At 41.0% G+C, this 22,629-nt stretch overlaps 2 protein-coding genes across 2 annotated transcripts in view; both read right to left on the bottom strand.

The window, feature by feature from the left end:
• NLRC4 (NLR family CARD domain containing 4) overlaps positions 1–21,975 on the bottom strand; it is a 32,847-nt gene extending 10,872 nt beyond the window's left edge. The window contains exons 1-7 of the mRNA XM_036334929.1: positions 21,613–21,975; positions 21,075–21,294; positions 15,145–15,270; positions 11,646–11,906; positions 8,906–10,900; positions 4,845–4,937; positions 2,529–2,699 (exon numbers count right to left, since the gene is read on the bottom strand). Coding sequence (XP_036190822.1) covers positions 2,529–2,699; positions 4,845–4,937; positions 8,906–10,900; positions 11,646–11,906; position 15,145 — 2,521 coding nt within the window. The 5' untranslated portion in view covers positions 15,146–15,270; positions 21,075–21,294; positions 21,613–21,975. The remainder of the gene's footprint in view (positions 1–2,528; positions 2,700–4,844; positions 4,938–8,905; positions 10,901–11,645; positions 11,907–15,144; positions 15,271–21,074; positions 21,295–21,612) is intronic.
• On the bottom strand, positions 13,923–14,384 carry LOC118669123 (40S ribosomal protein S15a-like). Its single transcript, XM_036334930.1, has one exon. It carries the CDS (start codon positions 14,353–14,355, stop codon positions 13,963–13,965), a length of 393 nt encoding a protein of 130 aa, XP_036190823.1. The 5' UTR covers positions 14,356–14,384; the 3' UTR covers positions 13,923–13,962.
• Positions 21,976–22,629: the final 654 nt, after the last annotated feature.

The raw sequence follows: 22,629 nt of genomic DNA, 5'->3' as shown, positions 1-22,629 counted from the left end.
TATAGAGGCATCCGGAGTGGCGCAGGCAAGCTCCGTCCTGGGAACTACACTCCGCATTTCAGCATCGACCCGCCAGAGCTTTGGGCTGTGTCTGTGAGCATCTGTGGTTTATCTTGATTTATTGTGCACCTTTTTGCAAGTGTGTCCTAAGGTAGAAGAAAAGCCTAGGAGAAGTCATTTTGGAGTCTGGGAATGCTCGAAAATGTTCCATAAAGATGAATGGTAATTGCTTATTTGCTTAATGCCCTATTAGCTTCTTGAAGGTTTCATAGGGCCCAGCCAGTGTTGCTCAGTGGCTGAGCATCGCCCATGAACCAGGAGGTCATGGTTTGATTCCAGGTCAGACACATGCCTGGGTTGCGGGCACATCCCCAATGGGGGGTGTGCAGGAGGCAGTCGATCAATGATTCTCTATCATCATTGATGTTTCTTTTTTTCTTCTTTTTTTCTTTTTTTTTATATAATTAAATCTTTATTGTTCAGATTATTACATTTGTTCCTCTTTTTTTCCCCCCCATAACTCCCCTCTTTTTTTCTTTTTAATATATTTTTATTTATTTCAAAGAGACATGGAGAGGGAGAGAGAGAGAGAAACATCAGTAATGAGAGAGGATCATTGATTGGCTGCCTCCTGCATGCCCCCTGCCAGGGATCAAGCCCACAACCCGGGCATGTGCCCTTGACCGGAATCAAACCTGGACCCTTCAGTCCACAGGCTGGCACTCTATCCACTGAGCCAACCGACTAGGCCTAATTTTTAAAATTAAACATTTTAAGAACATAGAAGAAATATAACATGTTGCAATATGTTTCAGAACATATTGCATATAACATGTTATATTATAAAATAATAAAACACTAATAATAACTGACAGGGTCATCATTGATGTTTCTATCTCTCTCCCTCTCCCTTCCTCTCTGAAATCAATAAAATATATATTTTTTAAAGTTATAAACAATTTATTTTTAAAAAAAGGTTTCTTAGGAATGCTCTACTTTCTGATAGTGAGGATACCTGTATTTATCATGGTTGCTTAATCTAGTTGAAGTTTTTCCTATCAAGACTGATTAGAAAAATCTTTAAAAAATTAGTCGTTTTGCATGAATTATACTCTTGTTACAATACTAGCTATTATTTTTTAAAATCAATCCTATGAATCCTTTTCTTAGAGTAAAATATATTCTGAAGTTTGGTGCTTTAAAAAGCCCATGGACTCCACCTAAAAAGGGGTTGGTTGCTGTTGTTAGTTCCAAGCCTGGCTCCTCCCAGTGGCAGGTGGAGAGTAAGGAAGTGTGCTCTTCATTCTCATGTTCCCAGTGCTTGCTAGCCGTCTCCAATCATGGATTTCTCTAGTTTTTGATTCATATTAGCATATAAGTAATCTCAGTAATGCCTACAGACTCCATCAGTCCTTTTTCTTCCTTTTTGTTTGTTTTTGTGTGTTTTTTTTTTCTTTTCCCCATCAGTTTTATATATTTTTAAAATATATTTTATTGATTTTTTTACAGAGAGGAAGGGAGAGAGATAGAGAGTTAGAAACATCGATGAGAGAGAAACATCCATCAGCTGCCTCCTGCACACCCCCTACTGGGTATGTGCCCGCAACCAAGGTACATGCCCTTGACAGGAATCGAACCCGGGACCCTTCAGTCCACAGGCCGACGCTCTATCCACTGAGCCAAACCAGCTAGGGCTTATATTGTTTGTTTTTTTAAAAAAAGGTTATACTATTTTCCCCCAAAATCTAAATTTAAGAAACATCATAGTTTAATATAATCTAGTTTATCCACTAATATGCAAAGGTTTTTTTCATACTTAGTATGCACACTCTTTGGGAACTCAAATACTCAATGCCTATATTAATGCACATTAACTTTATCTTAACAGGGCAATGGGGAAGAATTAGAAGGCCTGACCGCATTTAAGGAAATCCCTCTCTCTGCTTCTCAACCATTTATTTATTCATCCATCCAAATACTTATTAAGCAGTTATTATATAACAGGACATATGCCAAGCATCAAGCACCTACTTCTTAATTTCTTCCTCTTCACCTTCTCTTAAAATTATAACATCTTCAATTAGTTTGAAGTTCTCTCTTCTCCATCTATAATCCATTTTTGTTCTAATTGTGGAGAAAATCATTAAAAACAGACTAGATAGCCCTAACCGGTTTGGCTCAGCGGATGGAGCGTTGGCCTGCGGACTCAAGGGTCCCAGGTTCGATTCCGGTCAAGGTCATGTATCTTGGTTGCGGGCACATCCCCAGTAGGGGGCGTGCAAGAGGCAGCTGATCGATGTTTCTCATTGATATTTCTAACTCTCTATCCTTCTCTCCTCCTCTCTGTAAAAAATCAATAAAATATATTAAAAAAAAACACAGACTAGATATTACCCAGATGTCTTCATTATCTTTTCCAGTTTCTCTGAAGATTAAATTGCAGCTTGAGAGACTTAGCGTGCATGAATTACTGTGGAAGCACCACATCTTCTCTCACACTGTTCTCAGTCAGTGCAGGCAACAGTTACCTAGGGTTTTCACAGCAGTTCCGGTCAGGCAGCAGGAGACTAATTGGATTTCTTCAAGGTCACAGGGTTTGGCTGACAAAGACTTTGCTATATAATCCATTCCCTCCCCAATGTCAGACAAGTGGGTCAAACGAAGTAAACACATATTCTTCAGGTTTGTCAGACCTTCAGCTGCAAATAGATGGAAAGGAAATGCGTTAGGATACCAAGTTAATTTGATTTCACCATAGATGAATGGCTGAAAAGAAGGCAATGAACAATTGCCCTTGCCATGCTCTTCCTGTAAAAAGCCAAAGAGAGCAGATTTTCTTTCAACTCTCACTTTCCAGTCTCCTGGGCCATACAATCTCTTTTGTGGAGGTCATTCTCTTGGTAGCATGAGAAAACCTATAGTAAATGTGCAGTATTTATTTTTTATTTTTTATTTTAAATGTGCAGTATTTTAATGGGTATCCATGTATGGGTATCCAAGTATACCACAACTTTTTTCATAGAAATAGGTTTTCTGAGTGAGCACTGTCTCTTTAAACCCTTCAAAAATCTTAGAAGGGGTGGAGGCTGAATTCCAAAGGGCAGCATGGGGACTTGAGTTCCTTGGTGTGCTTCTATGGTAACTGTTCACAGGGCCCTCTTAGGACTGCGTGATTTGGGGCCTTCCTGGTGCTCCACAATGAAGACCACATCCAATGCAGCATGTTAACCGGGAGAAAGATTGATCTCCTATCAGTAGTACAAGTGAAAAAGTTCTAAAATGTCCCTGGATTGATTAGGCATAACTTTGTGTCATTAAAATAGTGCTTTATCTTGATGGTACTCTAACCTAGAGGAAAGACATGTACTGTTTTAATAACTACTTTGCAGAGCTTTGGGAAGGTGGCGGATAAGGTATGTAATGTATTTAGTGTGGTGCCTGGCACATAGAAGGTGAATATTAATTGTTGTCTTGGGAGTACACGTAGCTCAGAGGTTGTGAGCATGAGATTTGCAGTCAGTTTGGTTCCTGGATCCTGTACTTAATAATTGTGTGAGTGTAAGCAAGTTATTCAACCTTTTAGCTATGGTTTTAGGGATAATTATGCCTATGTACTAGGACTATTGTGAGGAGTCAATGAGAAGTATGTCAAAGTGCCTGGTGTGCCTACTGTCTAACCGATTGCACAGTAACTCTTCGATGAATAGTACATTTAGACTCGTTTATTCACGTCCAGACTCTGATTCCTTAACAGTAGAATCAGATTGTCTCAGGTAGGTGTTTTTGCGCCCTTTCTACCAATTGGTGAGAACTTGGGCAAGTCAGTAAACTGTTCTAGGTTCCAGTGGCAGTAAAATAGGAAAGTTAGCCCCACCAGTGTGACTCAGTGGTTGAGCATCCACCCATGAACCAGGAGGTCACAGTTTGATTCCCAGTCAGGGCACGTGCCCGGGTTGCAGGCATGGTCTCCAGGAGTAGGGGTGTGCAGGAGGCAGCCGATCAATTACTCTCTCTCATCACTGATGTTACTCTCTCTCTCTCTCCCTCTCCCTTCCTCTCTCTGAAATCAATAATAACATTTAAAATTTTTAAAAAATTACACTAGATGTTCTCAGGCTCCTTCAACCTCTGATACTCTGTGTAACTCACAGGCATGCAGTAAATGTTCACTGAACACCGAATTAATTTGATTATTCTTATGGAAGCTATATCATGAAAAAAAGTCAGTCATGTTTTAATTATAGGGTTGTCTTTAGGCAAGCAGAATGAAAAAGAAAAGGCTGAGGAGCCTTTAACTGAGGTCTCAAATGTGGGGGGAAGAGCCAATAAAAGAAAAAAAATGACACCCCCCCCCAAAGCTGTTGAAAAACAGCTTCAACAGGAAACCTCCCTGTCCTAGAAGGCAGATCACGTGTTCTGCTTGTGTTTTTCCTTCATCCACATTCATTGTTGTGTTCCATTCCACTTTTTAAGTTTTATTTAATTATAAAACCACTGTATAATCTTTTTAATATTGTTTATTTGCTTTAAATACAAATATAGCCAATGATTTCTGAAGCTTTGCTTAGTTATAAAACCACAGCTTAAACATTTACATTGTTTCTATGCTTTAAATGCAAGCAAAGTCAATCAACCAGGAAGATAAAACATATCATGGCTTCTGTTCCCCAAAGGGTTACCATCTAGTGCTATACAATTTACATAAAATGGTGTAGGGGTGGAGAAAAATGTCTCGGAAAACCGATGCAGTCACAAATGCATAAAGGCATCCTTGCCTTGTGTAGACTGAGTTAACTGTTGTTATTCTCAAACTTACATTAATAAAAAAAGAGAAAAACTCTAACCTAGTTTTATAGCATCTTCCTCATTCATCTTAATGTTATCCAACGTAAGCTTCATAAGATTCTTCAAATTACCCAAGCTGTCAGTCAGACCACCTGCCAAAAGAAAATGGACTTTGTTCAGCTGTAATTTATTAATTTCTATTACCAATGAAAAGATTTTTGTTGTTACCGTAGGCAAGAAATGCTCATGAAATTGACACCAAAGTGCATGGTTTTTGGTCAGAAATGGGCATCATCTTTAGCTAAAAGCATGTTCTCCAAATATAATGCAACTGGACTGGGAAACAATAACTTAAACTTACTATTTGAGAAAGTAGAGAAAGAAGACCAAAATAAACCCAATGCAAGTAGAAGGGAGAAACTAATAAAGATCAAGGCAGAAATAAATAAAAATTGAAAACAGATAAACAGTAGGAAAAATCAGTGAAAATGTATTTGAAATGATCAATAAAATTGAGCAATTTCTGGCAAGACTGACAGGAAAAGAAGAAAAGCAAATCACCAATATCAGAAATAAAAGAGAAGATGTCACTACAAAGACTGCAGATGGTAAAAGGATAGAGAATAATATAAATAAATCTACACACATGAATTTGACAACACAGGTAAAATTGCCCCATTTCTTGAAAAGCACAAACTACTAAAACTCACCCAACACGACATAGGTAACCTGAATAGTCCTATAAATCTATTAATGTAGTTTAAATTTTTCTAAAAAGAGAAATCTGCAGGCCAAGATAATTTAACTTGCAAATTTTACCAAAATTTCAAAGAAGAAATAAACCAATTCTATAAATCACTTCTAGAAAATGGAAGTAGAGGGAACAATTCCCAACATATTTTATGAAGCTCCACTGACTAATATGAAAACCAGATGAGGAAAATAAAACAAAAGAAATTTTCAGACCAATATCACTCATGAGAATAGAAGCAAAAATCTTCAATAAAATGGGCTTCATACAGAGAATGCAGAGCTATTTCAACATTTGGAAAACAATCCATGTAATTCACTATAACAGTCTAAAGAAGAAAAACTACATGATCATATAAATTGATGCAGAAAAAATATTTGACACAATCCAACATCCATTCATGATAAAAATTCTCAGCAACCTAGGAATAGAAGGAAATGTCCTCAACCTGATCAAAGACATCTACAGAAAAAAACTACAATTAACATCGTGCTTAACGGTGAAAGTCTGAATGCTTTCACCTAAGATCAGGAACAAGGCAGGATGTTTCCTCTTAATTCTCATATTCAGTATTGCACTGCAAATCATAATCAGTGCAATAAGGCAAGAAAATTAAATAAAAGGAATACAAATTTTAAAGAAGGAACAAAACTGTTCTTCTTTTGGAGGTAACATGATTGTTTGATAAAAAATTTCAAGGGATCTACCAAAACAAGAAAACAAACAAAGAAACCTCCTAGAACTAATAAAAGAGTTTAGCAAAGATATAGACTACAAGGTCAACACGCAAAAATCAATCTTACTTCCATATAGTAGCAATAAATAACTGGTAACCAAATTATTTTAAAAATACCACTTACAATAACTCCAAGCGAATGAAAAAGTTAAGTACCGGTATAAAACATATACAGGATCAACATGATGAAAACTACAAAATGATGCTAGCCCTAGCCAGTTTGGCTCAGTGAATAGAGCATCGGCCTGAGGACTGAAAGATCCCGGGTTCCATTCTGGTCAAGGGCACATGCCCAGGTTGTGGGCTCGATCCCCAGTACAGGGCATGCAGGAGGCAGCCAGTCAATGATTCTCTCTCATCATTGCTGTTCCTATCTCTCTCTCCCTCTCCCTTCTTCTCTGAAATCAATAAAAATATTAAAACAAAACAAAATGATGCTAAAAGAAAATATAAATAAATGGGAAGAGAAACCATGCAAATAGATTGAAAGATTCAACATAATATAAATGTCAGTTCTCCCTAACTTGGTCTATAAATTTAATGTAATTTCAACCAAGATCCCAGGAGGAGTTTTTGGTGATATAATCAATGTAAGTCTAAATTTACATGGAAAGGCAAAGGAACTAGTATATAAAAAAGACTTTTGAGAAAGAAGAATAAAGTTGAATAACACCAAGACATGACACCAAAAGCATGATTCACCAAAGAAGAAAGACTGCAACAAAATTTAAGACTTTTGTTCTATGAAAAACACTGTTAAGAGAATGAAAAGACTAGCTATTCAGGAATAAAAAGGCATGAGCTAGGAAGATTCTGAAAAGACTTAGAGGGCAAAAGTAAAAACCAACTTGGGTATAAACAACAGTGAAGTGACTTTAGCCATAAGAAAGAATAAGCACTGATCACAAACTCAACTGGCAAAAGCGGGGAAGGATGTCAAAAGGGGCCAGGGAGCCCTAACCGGTTTGGCTCAGTGGATAGAGGGTTGGCCTGCATACCGAAGGGTCCGAGGTTCGATTCCAGTCAAGGGCATGCACCTTGGTTGCGGGCACATCCCCAGTGGGGAGTGTGCAGGAGGCAGCTGACCGATGTTTCTCTCTCATCGATGTTTCTAACTCTCTATCCCTCTCCCTTCCTCTCTGTAAAATATCAATAAAATATATTTTTTAAAAAGTGCCGGGGAAGTAGAATAGGTGGACTCTGTGCCCAAATGGAGATTTTGTGTCTTGTCCAAAGAGCACAGGAGCAGATCGTAGGCTCTAACAAGTTGTTACCAAATGAGGACATGGGCCCTCAGTTGTCAAATCCAACAATTTTTAAGAGAAATGAAAAACCTGTATTTTCACATGATAGCTCCCAATTTCAAAATGCTGGCAACTCCTTTAGAAAGAAGAGTCATGGCTGGCGGATGAGGAGGAGAAGGAGACTTTTCACTCTAGATTGTTTTATCATTTGGACCGTGTGAATATATTAGTCAAAAACTGGATTTTAAAAATTAAGAACAAAATATGAAAAAGAACATTCTAAACACTGTGCAGGCCAGTCCAGCCCACAGGCAACCAGTGTGCATGATCGTTACAAAGGAGTAGTCATGAAGAGGAGAGAGAGTGAGCCTCCTGACACAGAAGGGAGTCTAATAACCTCTGGGTGACTCTTTTATAGAAGGCATTCCTGCATCGAGTAGGAGGTTGCAAAAATTAGTTGTGCAAAGATTCTAGATTCTTAAATCATAGCAAATCTCCTCTGCAGGTGACAAGTGAGGCGGAGCACAATGGGCCATCACTTGTGAATGAAAACTAATCTTAGATGACAGTCAAGTAGGGCAAGGCCCCTGCCACAGCTTCACACCAGGCAGCAGCCCTGCTCCTGGCCATAGGGCGGATCTGCACAGCGAGGCCAGACACTCATCTTCAGTGTTACTTGGAATTTGGGGGAAACTTTCCTTTGCCCCAAAAGATTGCCCCTGCATGTGTGTGTCTGGAGTCTGAAATTCATGGTAAACAAAACCTGTTCCCCAAATCTTTTTTCAAAATGAACAATACTCTGCGTGGAGATGGGGCTGGGTTTGTTGTGCAATTTCCTAGATAAGAATCTAGTGACACAATTAGCCACTGGCGCCTGCGGGTGATTAGTTTACAGGCTGGATTTCCTCCCAGACTTGCTGGGGGGAGGGGAGCCCGTGGCTGGGAAGCAGTGGATGCTGGGTGGAGATGGAGATGCTGAGACGGGGGAGAATTCACTCAAGCCAAGCTTACCCTCTGTACATGGGGGGAGAGGGAGAGCAGGGAAGTAGGTTTACAGTTGTGAGTACATGAAACACAGAGTACACACACACACACACACACACACACACACACACACACATGCAGACACACACTTTGCTATATAAACTATATAGCCATTCAATCAAACTACTAGTATAGAGCTTCAGCCCTGGAAATCCTCCCTCGGGCCTCCCAACCTGACAGCCTTCCTCCCACACAGACCCTCCTCCAGTCCTCCCTCCTCCTCTCCAAGTCCTGGGACCTGGGAGAAGATAGTAGAAAATGTAAAGCAAAACAATATGCTGCCTAATATTCCCATGGTACTTAGCCAGGTTCCATTACGGCTTCAACTGCTGAGGTTGACAATACCTGGCAGCCGTTGAGTCTGTAGGTTGTGAATACTCAAGGTTTTCAGGTTTGCCACGGATGTGATGTGCTGCTCATCCTCTATGGTGAGGGGACTGGCTTCCACCACGAGGGAATGAATGTGCTTACAGGTGCTGAGGACCAAACTGAGGCTTCCAGCCACACCAGCACACCTCTTAATGGACAGCCGGAGGCTTGTAGCGGAGCTGAATATCTTCCCCAGATATTTGATATCTTGCTTATTCAACTTGCTGAAATCCCGGAGTGTGACCTCCAGAGTCTTGAACTCCTGCTTCCAGTTGAAGAACAAAGACACAGCCCTGCTGGGAATGTAGGTTCCAGAGGACTCTTCCTTGTGGGTCTTGCTCGTGCCCTCTGTGGGCTTGTCCCACGAAACTGTGGCTCCCCCGTAGAAGTCCAGTTTGATGAAGTCCAGAGCACTTGCACAATTAGGCAAGTGCTCAAAGAAGTCAAATAAGTAATCAGAGATGTTCTCTGAGTTGATATATAAGCTTTTACCACGAAAGAAAGCTTCAAATTCTTCACTCAGGTCTGCCTTGGATATACTCTCATGAAATAAATTGATGCCACACTCTGTAAAGGAACTGGTGTTTATGGCTTTCAGAATTTCTTGCACAGTAGTGCTTTTCACATTTTGCATAGATTCCTGCCTCCAGAGAGGCCTGTTGGTGATGGAGAAGCTGGGGAGGCTGCCATGTTGACACACGGCTGCCAGGTGTTTCAGGACAGTCCTGGCGGCTTCGGTAGACGATCCGCACGTGTACAGGAGCAGGTTGCTGTACTTGGATGTAATATCTGAAATGGAAACCATTTTCTGCAGATGACCGTTCCCCTTGGTCACCTCCTCTAGTTCCCGAGATGCCAATAAACTGCTGAGTCGGCGGCCTGCTATGTACTCCTGGAATGACTGATGAAAGAATTTATACTTTGGCTTGAACCGCTGAGCCGTGTATTTGCAGAGGAGGCCAGTTGTCAGGAGGACATCCTCGTTCACACTGCACACGTCCTTTGGTTCGAAATCAAACCTGTGGTTGAACACGCCCTCCAGAGCCAGGTCTCCACAGTGGTCCAGGCTCTGAGTGAGGTCACTAGCAGCCACCCCTTTATGTCTGTGCTTGTTTTTCTGTATCAGCAGGTCATAGAAGGTACAGAACAGCGTTGTTTGTGTGTGGGAGTGGAACTCACTTTCCCCCATCTGGATTGCACAAGTGATGACCACAAAGAGTGGGGTCTTCATCAGTTTCCTCAGGCACCTGGACTTCTGAATTTGCAGCACCAAGCTCTCTGCATGCTCCCTGATCAGCACTTCCCGGATGAGAGCCTGTGCACTCTCCTCCGTCATATCCCCCACCTCGGCGGTCAGGGCCCCGACCTGCCTGATGTGCTTCAGGCTCTCGGTGGTGGTGGTGACCATGACCATATTCTTGAAGCGGTGGTTTTCCTTTATCAGGGCTTCGATTTCCGGGCAGTTCTGGGCCTTGAACTCGTTGTAGCCATCCAGGAGGAAAAGGACCCTCTGCCGGAGCTTCAGCAGCATGGCCATGAAAGTCTGCTTTCTGATCGCGTCGGGTACATCCAGGAGTTGGTCACACAAGGTTTCAAAGAGTCCACCGTGGGCCCGGCTCAGACGGAGAAAGAAGACTAATTTGAACTTGGTCAGGGCCCCGCACTTTCCTGAGGCCCAGAGCATGGCGATTCGCTGTAGCAGGGTGGTCTTCCCTTTGCCCGATTCCCCTTCGATGATGCAGGGGCTCTGAAGAGTGTCCAGCAGGCCACTCAAGGTCAGCTGGTCCAGACGGTGATGGCGCTGGTCCTTCCTCCATAGAACGGGTTCCGTGAAGGTGCTTTTCAAATTAAAGATAATGTCAATATCTTCACCCAGGGGATAGAAGTTCAGAAAATATGGGGAATGGTATAAATCTTTTAAATCTTGAGCCAAATCATCTAAGTCTCCATCTGACATCTGATGAAAAAGGCCTATTGGAGAAGAGGTGAAATTAAAGAGGACCCAGTTCTGTGTCTCCCCAAAGCCCAGAGTTCAGGAGAATGGAAGGGGAAGAAGGCTGAGGATCTTCTACTGATGGTTTTAATTCCCTTCCCCAGTTCTCAACTGGCACAAGGGCTTCCAAATATTTATTCCTGCTTTTCCCTGTCACCCTTTACCCTTCCTCCCTTCTTGACTTCTGTTTCCTCCTTCCCACCACCAACTCTGGTAGCAGCTGATTGGAAATGGGAGGAGTCTGTGTTTGGGTTAAGAAAAGTGCCTGAGAACAGTGGGAAGATGGCTGATCAGGCCTTAACCTTGATTAAAATCTGTCGTGAAGTAATTTACCAGTTTAATGAAATAAAAACTAAATTGATATTTCATGAAAAGCAGGATCATGCTTCTTCACTTAGTCAGGCTTTCTTTACCACGGTGCTTGGATCACGGGCTGGTGGAAACCACTACTGCATGGACTTCTTAGGTGCCTCCATGGTCCAATTTGGTTTTGAAGTAAGGCTATTCTAAATCAGCTATTCCCTGAGCCTGGAGTCACCTATTGGCTTCACCATCAAGCGATCTAATGGGAGTTTTTTCTGAGAGTGCCTGAGCTTTTCCCCACCATAGACACCACCCAGTGATATGAAGAAGGAGGAGAGCATAGGTTCTGTCATGGGATCATGGGTCTTCACCGTGGTTTAGTCTGTTTGTGGAACAGATACAAGGCAATCTGATACTTACTTTGTCCATTCAAGTCCTGAAACAGAGGATAGTCCCACTTTTCAAGGGATTTAAGAAAGAGGTTACAGGCTTCGGAACCCTTCTTCAAAATCATGTGAATGATCCCTCTGGCAGCATCCTGCTCAACCTTCTCGCAGCAAATGATGTTTACTTCTTCAAAATTCAGAACATTCCACACAAAGAGCTCGTCCACAACTTGCTTTATAACAGTCATTCCCATTCTTTGAATGAGGGCTTGACTGTTCTCCTTAATGAAATTCACTGAGGAGATGGGGAAATATATACGTATTTATTCACTTGTATAAAATATGAATGCAATGTTGCCAGAGCATTAGGGTCGTGATTTTTTTCTCCTTTAGACCCATCTTGAGTTATGGAGATGACAAATGCTTGAATTCCAGGCCCTGAAGAAAAGCCCTGAAAAGCTCCTTATCCCTAACCCCTTGGTGAGCAAGATGGTGTTTCTTTGGTAATAAAGTAAGATGAACAGTTTTATTCCCCAGTATAAAATGGTGGGCATTAGAGGAAGGAGACTGGCTTAGGTCTGCCACTTGCTACTCTCTGTGGAACCTTGCCAAGTTGCTAAACCTCTCTGAGCCTGTTTCAGTGCTGTGCTGCTAAATGTTGAACACCCTGGCTCTCTGGGGGTAAAGGCCCTAATCAGTAGCATTTACCAATCTCCACGTTATAAATATTCCCACCATGGTCAATTTCAAGATAATAATGTATGTTAACTGGGTAACAAACGTCATGAAAATTCAGCAACAAGGTCTCACAAAACAGTAAGAACCAGCTCCAGTACACCACTAGTTCCTTATCTGTACAATGGTGCTGAGAACAGTGTTTAGCTTATGAAGGTGTTATGAAAATTCATGTATAGTATCTTATACAAAGTAATAGCTCAATACATGGTAGCCACTATTTTTAGGCATTATTCAGCTGTTATCACTCAAAGGAGTAGCATTTTTTTATCTGCCAAATATTTTGGTCTTTGCTGAAGCGTATCACTGAAGAACACTGTCTGTCTCCAGCATAAGCCCTCTTACCTCTAGTAGTCCCTGGGAAGCTATGCCATTTCTGTCGAATGCAGAGCACACTGTACCCCGGCAGTCCATGACAGCTCGGTGAAATGTCTCCCTGGTTTTTTTCTCTTAGACACTATCTGCACCAGTTTTCTTCCTGGGCTAGGCTGCTCCTGGTTTTCAAACCTTCATGGATTCACCCAAGTAGATAGGCTCCTCCCGAAGGACCTGTGGCCTCTCTGGTCTCAGATGCACCATCAGGCACTCTGACCCTGAGGATCCCACCCCAACTTGCCTTTCTCTCTGTCACAAATCTCTACTACTAACCTCAGCTGGGATGTTACCACATCCCTGTCTGTATATCCGGTTTGCCAGTCTCGTCTCTGGGGTCTCATCTGTTCTTCTCTTTCTTCTACATTCTCTGTATGGAAATGACCTCTAAGTCTGAATCTGGTCACAATCTTCATTTTACAGCTGAAGAAATGTTGCCTCAAAAAGGCCTAGAGTCCTCCACAAGGTTACAAGACTAGTCTTTTGTGTGTTTGTGTGTGTGTGTTTTGTTTGTTTTAAATATGTATATATATATATTATTGATTTCAGAGAGGAAAGAAGAGAGAGAGATATAGACACATCAATGATGAGAGAGAATCTTGGATTGGCTGCCTCTTGCACACCTCACACTGGGGATCGAGCCCGCAACCTGGGCATGTGCCCTGACCAGGAATCGAACCCATGACCTCCTGGTTCATAGGTCGATGCTCGACCACTAAGCCACACAAGCCAGGCAAGACTAGTCTTTTGGATGCTACTTTTCTTCAGCTGTAAAATTAAGACATTGACTTTAATTATTAAAAAGACTCATGCAAAAGACTGAATAAAGTTACATACCTTAAAATGTTTTAATATTTGAAAATTATACAGTTATATAACTATCAGATGTTCTTATTAATAACCATGGTATATATTCCTGTGTACTACCATACCCTCTCTTATCAAGTAGTTATGTGAAAACAATGCTGCTTATTCACTCATTCTTTCTTTCATTCATTCGGTATTCATTCTTATCAGAATATCTCTGTTTCTAGACCAGCACGGTACAGTAGAATTTTCTATGATGATAAACATGTTCTATATTTCTGCTGTCCAATAGCCACATGTGGCTATTGAGCATTTGAAATGTGGCTAGTGTGCTCATGCAACTGAATTTTACATTTTATTTTTTTTATTTATTTTTATTTTTATTTTTATTTTTTTTGTCCTTTGAGGCATTTTATTTCCACATATGTATCACATCCCTAGAAAAAGAATCCCAGGATTTTCCCTCCTGTGTGTTTTCGTCTTGCTTCTTCATGGTCCATGATGCCCGCTGAGGTTGTCAGTACAATGAAACCAAATTGGCGGGACGGAAGCAAGTTGTTCTGCCATTTTTCTAGATCTTTTAGTTGCACATCAAATCTGGGGCTGATTACTCCACACTTGTTCAACCTGCCTGTGAGGTTCACAACAATTTTCCCAGCTCTGTGGTCATCAATAATTTCAAATTCGCCAATGTAACCATGCTTCATCATCACGGTCAGAAACCGGACGATGACTTTGGAGCACGGCCAGATGAGAACCTGGCGCTTGCCTCTCTTTTCGGCATTGTTGATACTCTTCAGAGCATCAGCCAGGACATTCATGCGCACCATGATGGCCGCACGGACCGATGGCGGAAAGAGCTACATTTTATTTATTTAAATTCACATTTAAATAGACATGTGGCTAGTGGCCACAACGTTGGATAGCACAGGTCTATACCCAGTAATCAAAATAGAAAGAGTTGCCCAACTGGTGTAGCTCAGTAGTTGAGCATCAACCTATGAGCCAGGAGATCACGGTTTGATTCCTGGTCAGGGCACATATCTGGGTTGTGGGCGCAATTCCCAGTAGGGGGCGTGCAGAAGGCAGCCAACTGGTGATTCTCTCTCTTCATTGATGTTTTTCTCTTTCTCCCTCTCCCTTCCTCTCTGATATATATATATATATATATATATATATATATATATATATATATATATATGTATATGTATATATACACATATATGTATATAGAGAGAGAAATATACATATTTCTATATATGTATATATATATATATGAATTACATTTTGGTTGCCATGTGAAACACCATGTTTCTTCACAATGCACTTGATAGGTACAGATCTCTGCTATCTGGCTGGGAGGATATGCTAATAGGTGATGACAGAGGACCAAAATTTTAAAACACACCTGATTGCTCTTTGTAAGTCCTACTCTACCTGTGTTTCTGCCTTTTATCGTGGGCTGCCAGGTTTATAATTGAATTCTCAAACCCACAAAAGAATATTTATTGGGAATTCCACATATAACTCACCAAGGGAAGGAATGAATTGATTTTTCACTCAATATCATTTGGTGGCATACTATATAACCAGAGAGATTTTATTTCTAGTATACTTACTTGTTCTGAATAAAAGCTTTCCACCCTTCTATAGCTCAATAGATAATATTATTTCCAAATGGACCGTTCAAAGATAATCCCAATATTGGCTTCTTCATTCTTTAAACTGATCCTCATTCTGTAAAACTAACAAAACAGAACCAGAAATTATCAGGCAGCAACCATAGTCACTTTGTACTTATTCTTCCCCCCACACACACACTGAATAAGGACACAATATACATAATATTCAACATCTGTTGTTTTTTCATTTACTATATATTTTGAGATTTTTCTATATCTAAACTGCCTCATTTTAAAAATTAACCTCATTGAGGCACATGACAGAGGTGGAAAAAAATCATGAAAAAAGTATAGGGTTCTACAAATTACTTCTTAAATGCTTAAAATCTTACTCTACTTTCAGAAAATCTGAAACTGAAATTTGTAGACCATACATTGTGTTTTGTAGAAGATGATACAGAATTCCAATCACTCAGTGAGTCAGGTAGTGTATGGAGGGCTAGAGAAAAGGAGCCATTGTTTGAGCGAGGTTTAGGAGGTGGAATGACCAGACTACATCAGACTGGATAAGAAGGAGGGAGGCGCCTAAGTGTTTTGGCTTGGGTGACAAGTGCACAGTAGCTTTGTTACTGAGACGAGAAGTCAGGAGGTGGGGCAGTTTGAGGTGACCAGTCCAGTGGCATGTTAGAAGAAAAAAATATTACAATTAAAGAACCCATACCCAGAGGAAAGACAAATCAAAATACTGTATTACCAAGTTAATATAAATATTTTTAAACTTAAAAACAAACCGTTCAGTGTCATTTTTTTTAAAAAAAAATTCTTACCCAAGGACATGCTTTTATTGATTTTAGAGAGAGGGGAAGGGAGAGGGAGAAAGAGAGAGAGAGAGACTAGAGAGAAACATTGATCAGTTGCCTGATCAATGCACGTACCCTGACCGGGGATTAAACTGTAACCTGGGTATGTGTCCTGACCAGGAATCAAACCAGCAATCTTTTGGTGCACAGGATTTGATGCTCAATCAACTGAGCCACACCTGCCAGGGCCAGAGTTTCAATTTTTCAAGAAGCAAACGTTTTGGAAATAGAGTGTACAACAAATAATGTGAGTATACATAACACTACTGAAGTGTCCACCTAAAATGGTTAAGATGGTAAATTTATGCTACATGTATTTTACAGTTGAAAAAAATTGTTGCCCTAGCCAGTTTGGCTCAATGGTAAGAGTGTCAGTCTATTGACTAAAGGGTTGCAGGTTCGATTCCGGTCAAGGGCACATACCTCAATTGCAGGCTGGATCCCCGGCACAGTTGGAGCGAGTGCAGGAGGCAGCCAATCAATGTGTTTCTCTCACATCAATATTTCTCTTTCTCTCTGTCTCTCCCCCTCCCTTCTACTCTCTCTAAAAATCAATGGAAAAATATCCTCAGGTGAGGAATAAAAAATTGTTAATATCTGGGTTTCTTTTATGGTATTACTATTATTAATTTTGTTATATGATTATTATTGAAAATAATGTTGTATGAAGGAGGGAAGTGTTTGAAATGATTTTCTTAAATGTCAAATACGCTAGGTACACCCAGCCAAGCATACAGATTGTCATGCTTTTAAGGCCAACTTTTCAACACTGGAAAAATAAATAAGATCAAAATGAAACTTCATCTTAGAAGGATGGGGCAACAAAGAACTGGGCCCCAGTGCATCTTTTTGAGGGGCCAGAGAATCTGAGCCCTTCAGAGATAAAAGAAACAAAAGCTGTCAAGGGAAGAAAGACTGTCTTCTAGGAAAAATTTTCTTTTCTTTTAAAAAAAATTTTTTTACTGAATTTATTGGTATGATATTGGTTAATAAAATTATATAGGTTTCAAGTGTACAATTCTATAATATGTCATGTGTATATTATATTGTGTGTTTACCACCCAAAGTCAAGTCTCCTTCCATCACCATTTATCTCCCCTTACCCTCTTCCAGTTACCCCAACTCTCAGCGGGTCATGAAATCAATTTAAGTGGCTTAAAATTAGTATATTATAAAAATTAAATAGAATTAAAGCTGTCAGAATGCACTGTATTTTTTCATGAAAATTTTGTTTTAATTATTTATATATCCTAGTGATGTTAGTGTATTTATTTTTTTTATTGTCTAAAGTTTTACATATGTCTCCTTTTTCCCCAATTGACCCCCCCCACAGCCATTCGCACCCCAGGTAAGCCCCCACGTAAGTGTATTTCTTATTGTGAGTTGAGGTTAATAAAAGTTTGAAGGTCAGTGTTTTAGGGTATCCCCACGGAGGGATATTTAATTCTGCTTGGAAGAAATGAGTTTTGAGTTGTTCTTAAAGGAAATAAAAGTTCGCCAGCCAGTGAAGGGGAAAGACTATTTCTAGGCAGAGGAAGCAGCACAGGGAAGGAGCCCTGGGGAGAGAGCCTGAGAACCAGGACTGGACAGCTCCTGAGTGTAAGCAAGGCCTATTTTGGTGTCAGGAATGAGTTCAAATGTCAGCTCTACCACTGACAAGCTGGGAGTCTTTGACTGATAGACAGAAAACACTCAGTAAATAGCAACTACTAGTTTTTTTTTCACCTTCCTTTCCACTCCCCCAGAAGAGGTGTGTCTGAGAGGAATCAGACCTCCACCAACAGGGTCAGAGTTTAAGAGGGAACAGGGAAAGAGGAAGAAGATAGAGGAAGGACCTAAGAAGTTCCTTATATTCACTTGTGAACAGAATAAACTAATCCTAGAGTTGGCTAGGCAATCACTTTGTCTGAAAAAATAATCAATTAAAATTGCTACATGGATCATCAGGCAGGAATCTCAGCTGATTTTGAAGATGCTAATAATTCATATTCAGTTTGGATACCGGTAGTATTCTTCCTACCCACAGAGAGAAAATCTGTGACCAGACCAGAGAACTAACTCAAAGATAATTGACTAATTATTCATTGCTCTTGAGACTAAAATCAACCCATAGTCTGAAGCCAGGTAGTTCACTCACAGTTACCCGCTGGCATAAAGGACAGGGTGAAGATGAGTTTGCTGCCCTGAATTGTGGCTATGGCTCTGAACACTTCCCCACCTCCTTAACCAAGCGGTTCAGTGAAGAGCTGAATTGAATGGAGGAAGTCTTTTCCTACATTTGTACTTTGAAAAATAATATTTAGAACTAAATATGGACATTTTAGCCCTGGCCGGTGTGGCTCAGTTGGCTGGAGCATCATCCGGTACACTGAAAGGTGGTGGGTTCAGTTCCCAGTCAGGGCACATGTCCAAGTTGCAGGTTCAATTCCAGTCAGGGAACGTGCGGGAGGCAACCCATCAATGATTCTCTCTCACATTGATGTTTCTCTCTTTCCCTTCCTCTCTCTTAAATCAATAAAAAAATTTTTAAAATGGATATTTTATTCCAAATATTTCCACGAGCTCCCTAGAGAATTGAAGTTCCTCAGGAGCCATATAACCCACATCTATGGATTCATCCTAGAACTTATGGATGAAATGAGGGGAAAGTCATATGTAATGGGAACAGAGAGGCAGCACACAGAAGTGGGAAGTATGTGTAGCTTTGACTTTGCAGTAGTGAATTCAAATCCTCACTTTGCTGTTCATTAAATGGGTACCCTTTCCTTACTGAGTCTTGCTTTCTTTCTTTTTTAAAAAATATATTTTTTATTGATTTCAGAGAGGAAGGAAAAGGGAGAGAGAGAGAGAGACAGAGAGAGAGAGAGCGAGAGAGAGAGAGAGAGAGAGAGAGACAGAGAGAGAGAGAAAGAGAGAGAGAGAAACATCAATGATGAGAGAGAATTATTGATTGGCTGTCTCCTGCATGCGCCCTACTCGGGATAGAGCCCGCAACCCAGGTGTGTGCCCTGACCAGGAATCGAACTGTTACCTCCTTGTTCATAGGTCAACACTCAAGCACTGAACCACACCAGCTGGACAAGACTTGCTTTCTTTATCTGAAATGCTGATATGATTAATCCCCACCTCCTAGGACTGTTGTGAAGTTGAAGCCCTACCTCCATCCCCCCCCCCCCCTTGGGACATTACTGTATTTGGAGATGGGGCTTTTAAATAGGTAATTAGGTTAAAATTAGGCTATTAGGGTGAGCCCTAATTCAATCTGACTGGAGTCCTTAACAAGACAATGAGATTTGTACACAGAGACCCAGAGATGCAAGCTCAGAGGAGAGATTGTGAGAAGGCAGGCCTCCAAGCCAAGCAGAGCGCCTCAAGAGAAACCACTTTGATCTTGGACTTCAGAACTGTGAGGAAATAACTTTATGTTGCCCTAGCTGGTTTGGCTCAGTGGATAGAGTGTTGGCCTGTGGACCAAAGTGTCCTGGGTTCGATTCCTGTCATGGGCATGTACCTTCGTTGCAGGTTCCTCCCCGACCCAGGCCTGCTCAGGGCGCCTGCAGGAGGCAACCAATGGATGTGTTTCTCTCACATCGATGTTTCTCTCTGTCTTTCCCTCTCTCTTCTACTCTCAAAAAGCAATGGAAAAATATCCTCGGGTGAAGATTAAAAAATAATAATAAAGTAAATTAACTTTCTGTTGGTTAAGCCACCAGTCTGTAGCACTTTGTTATGGCGGCCCGAGCAGGCTAATACAATTAGCATTATAGAAGTGGGCTGAACCAGTAAGAGAACAATGACAGGAGGCAGAGTCCATCCTACTTCTATAGACCTGAATCATGTCAGTTGACCTCCCTTCTCACATTTTCTATCCCTCTGAAGCAGAGTTGTAAGGATTAACTGAGATAAAGTATGTAAAGACACTATTAATGATAGATGTCCTATAACAGTGGGTTCCTTCACTTCTCTCTAGAACAGAGGTTTTCAACCTTTTTCATCTCATGGCACACATAAGCTAATTATACTACTAAAATTCTGTAGCATTCCAAAAAATATATTTTATGCTGATCTGACAAAAAAATAGGTATAATTCTGATTGATTTACAAAAAAAAAAAAAAAAGGTAATTACTGCCCTTTTGGCTCCAAGGTGACTTTTTAAAAAATCAGGTAACTATACTTGTTTATAAGGATTTCTGGTATCAAGAATTAACCAGCCCTGGCCTGTTAGCCCAGTCCGGGTAGCTCAGTGGGTTAGAGTGTTGTCCCAATACACCAAGATTGAGGGTTCAATCCCCAGTCAGGGAGGGCACATACAAGAATCAACCAAGGAATGCATAAGTAAATGCGACAACAAATTGATGTTTCTCCCTCTCTCTCTCTCTCTCACAAATCAATTTTTTTAAAAAATCAATCAGACACAACCTTATTATGTGACATGACCAATAAGATGCAACTCCATTATATAACCTATATTTATGGTTCAAGACAGGGCATTCACACACACCAGATGGCTATTGTTGTGTTGTCATTTTTTTACAATCTAGGGAAAAGAGGTCAGTACCCCTGGCTAAGTTGTCAGGTAGTGCATGTTTAAAATTTTTTGTGGCCTATTGGTTCAAAAATTGCTGGTCTAGATATCAGCTTTCTCACCAGTAATGCAGAGGACTAAAGTTGCAGGTTCCGCACCGCTCCCCTACCCCCCGCCCCCCGCCCCCCTGTCTTTTCAGCTACCTTCTGTGATTCCAACAACAACTTTAGGAACAAAAGTATAAGCCCAAAAAGTGTTTTCAGAGCGCTTTCCCTCACTTTGTCTCCCTTCTGATTTAATTCTATATTTACACATCAATCCCAAGGATCCTAATGAAACCCCACCAGGCCAGACTAACAGACTATCCAGCCCTACAAGTTTCACTGCGGGCAAATCCAGTCAAATCCAGTCATGCAAAACCGCAGTCTTTAGTGTTAAGGCTTTTATACCCCCAGGCACAAGCTTTAAATAACTGTAAACCCAAATTGTAATATTTGGTTCCAAAACCCATTTAAAACCCCATTATCTTTCCACACAGTACCTGGCTGAACAATCCAGTTGCCCTGTTCTTGGTGGATCAAATGCTTTTAAAATAAAGATTCTTCTTATTTGCTTTCTGTTTCACAGTGTGAGGTCTGGTGTCTTGTAGATCTGAGGTCTCTGTGTTCCGTGGCTGGGGATTGTAAAGGCAAACACTGACGAGTTCTCTTTTTTTCTTTTCTTGCCAAAGCATAGTATGAATGGTTTGGAAACAAGAACTACTGTTCAAAAGGGGAAGATGAGTGTAAGTAGAAGTAGCCAAAGAAGTAAAACTTGAGACTTAAAGATGCAAAAGCTAGAAATGTACATTAGGAAAGGAATTATTCATTTGTTTCCTATTTGTTCATGATATGTGAATCCTATTGGCGTATTTACTCTATAACTTAAAATGAAACAAAATGTTTTGAATATTTAATTTGCATTAATTTTTTATGGGAGAGAGAGAGGGAGAGAGAGAGAGAGAGAGAGAGAGAGTGAAAGAGAATGAGCTGCTTTGGTTGGTTAAAGCATATTGTTACTGCAGTCAAAGTCATGCTTACCATGTGTATCCTGGATCCCGGCAGACTTCTAGCAAATGCATACTCTCTGTCACCAGGGTCCTGGGCAAGGTTAGCACAGAGCAAAAGCATCACCACTGTCAGTCGGCTCCACTGGTGATGCACAGGGCATTCCCCGAATACAAGAGTCACAGCCTCTCACTAGCACACACACACATTCAAAGCGAGTGGTCACAAATTCCGGAAAGCCAGTTCACCTTCAGCTCTGGAAACGAAGAAATCTCCTGGCACTTCTCTTGAGACTGACATTCTTGCATATTTCTATCCCCTATCATTGCACAAATGACCACAAGCTTTTTTATGTTACTTAACTTCTTATTTCAAAAAAAGGCATTCTGACTTTAAACTATGTGACATAGAGGAATATCTAAGTTTTCCCCCCAAGTAAATTTCTGCATTTTAGGGTTTCTATGGGAATAACAGCGGTGTTTCCCAACTTGGAGGTGCACTTCTGTGAAGTGGAATCAAGGGCTGTGTTATGAGCTGGATTTTTAAAACTTTAGTGGGACCTATATGTAAATGTATAGTCACAGAGAAAAAAATTGTAAAGATAGTTATCAAGCTCAGCTGGTGTGGCTCAGTAGTTGAGCGTCGACCTATGAACCAGGAGATCACTGTTTGATTCTGGTAGGGGCATATGCCTGGGTTTTGTGCTCAGTCCCCAGTATGGGGCATGCAGGAGGCAGCCTATCAATGATACTCTCTCATCATTGATGTTTCTCTCTCTCCCTCTTCCTTCCTCTCTGAAATCAATCATATATCCTATATAATAAAAGGTTAATATGCAAGTCAACCATCACTATGATGCGATCTGACCACCAGGAGGCAGATGCTCAACGCAGGAGCTACCCCCTCTTGGTCAGTGCGCTCCCACAGGGGGAGCACCACTCAGCCAAAAGCTGGGCTCAAGGCTGGGGAGCACAGCGGCGGTGGCAGGAGCCTCCCCTGCTTCCATGGCAACACTAAGGATATCTGACTGCTGGCTCCCCTCAGGGAGCA

This window comes from Myotis myotis, unplaced genomic scaffold (genome assembly GCF_014108235.1).
Source record: "Myotis myotis isolate mMyoMyo1 unplaced genomic scaffold, mMyoMyo1.p scaffold_m19_p_14, whole genome shotgun sequence".
Taxonomy (NCBI): Eukaryota; Metazoa; Chordata; class Mammalia; order Chiroptera; family Vespertilionidae; genus Myotis; species Myotis myotis.
Note: the sequence above shows the minus strand (reverse complement) of the source record. Positions and strands in the feature narration are given on the sequence as shown.

Coding starts and splice junctions, on each gene's coding strand:
- LOC118669123 (XM_036334930.1), bottom strand. CDS start 14,355: ATGGTGCGCATGAATGTCCTGGCTGATGCTCTGAAGAGTATCAACAAT.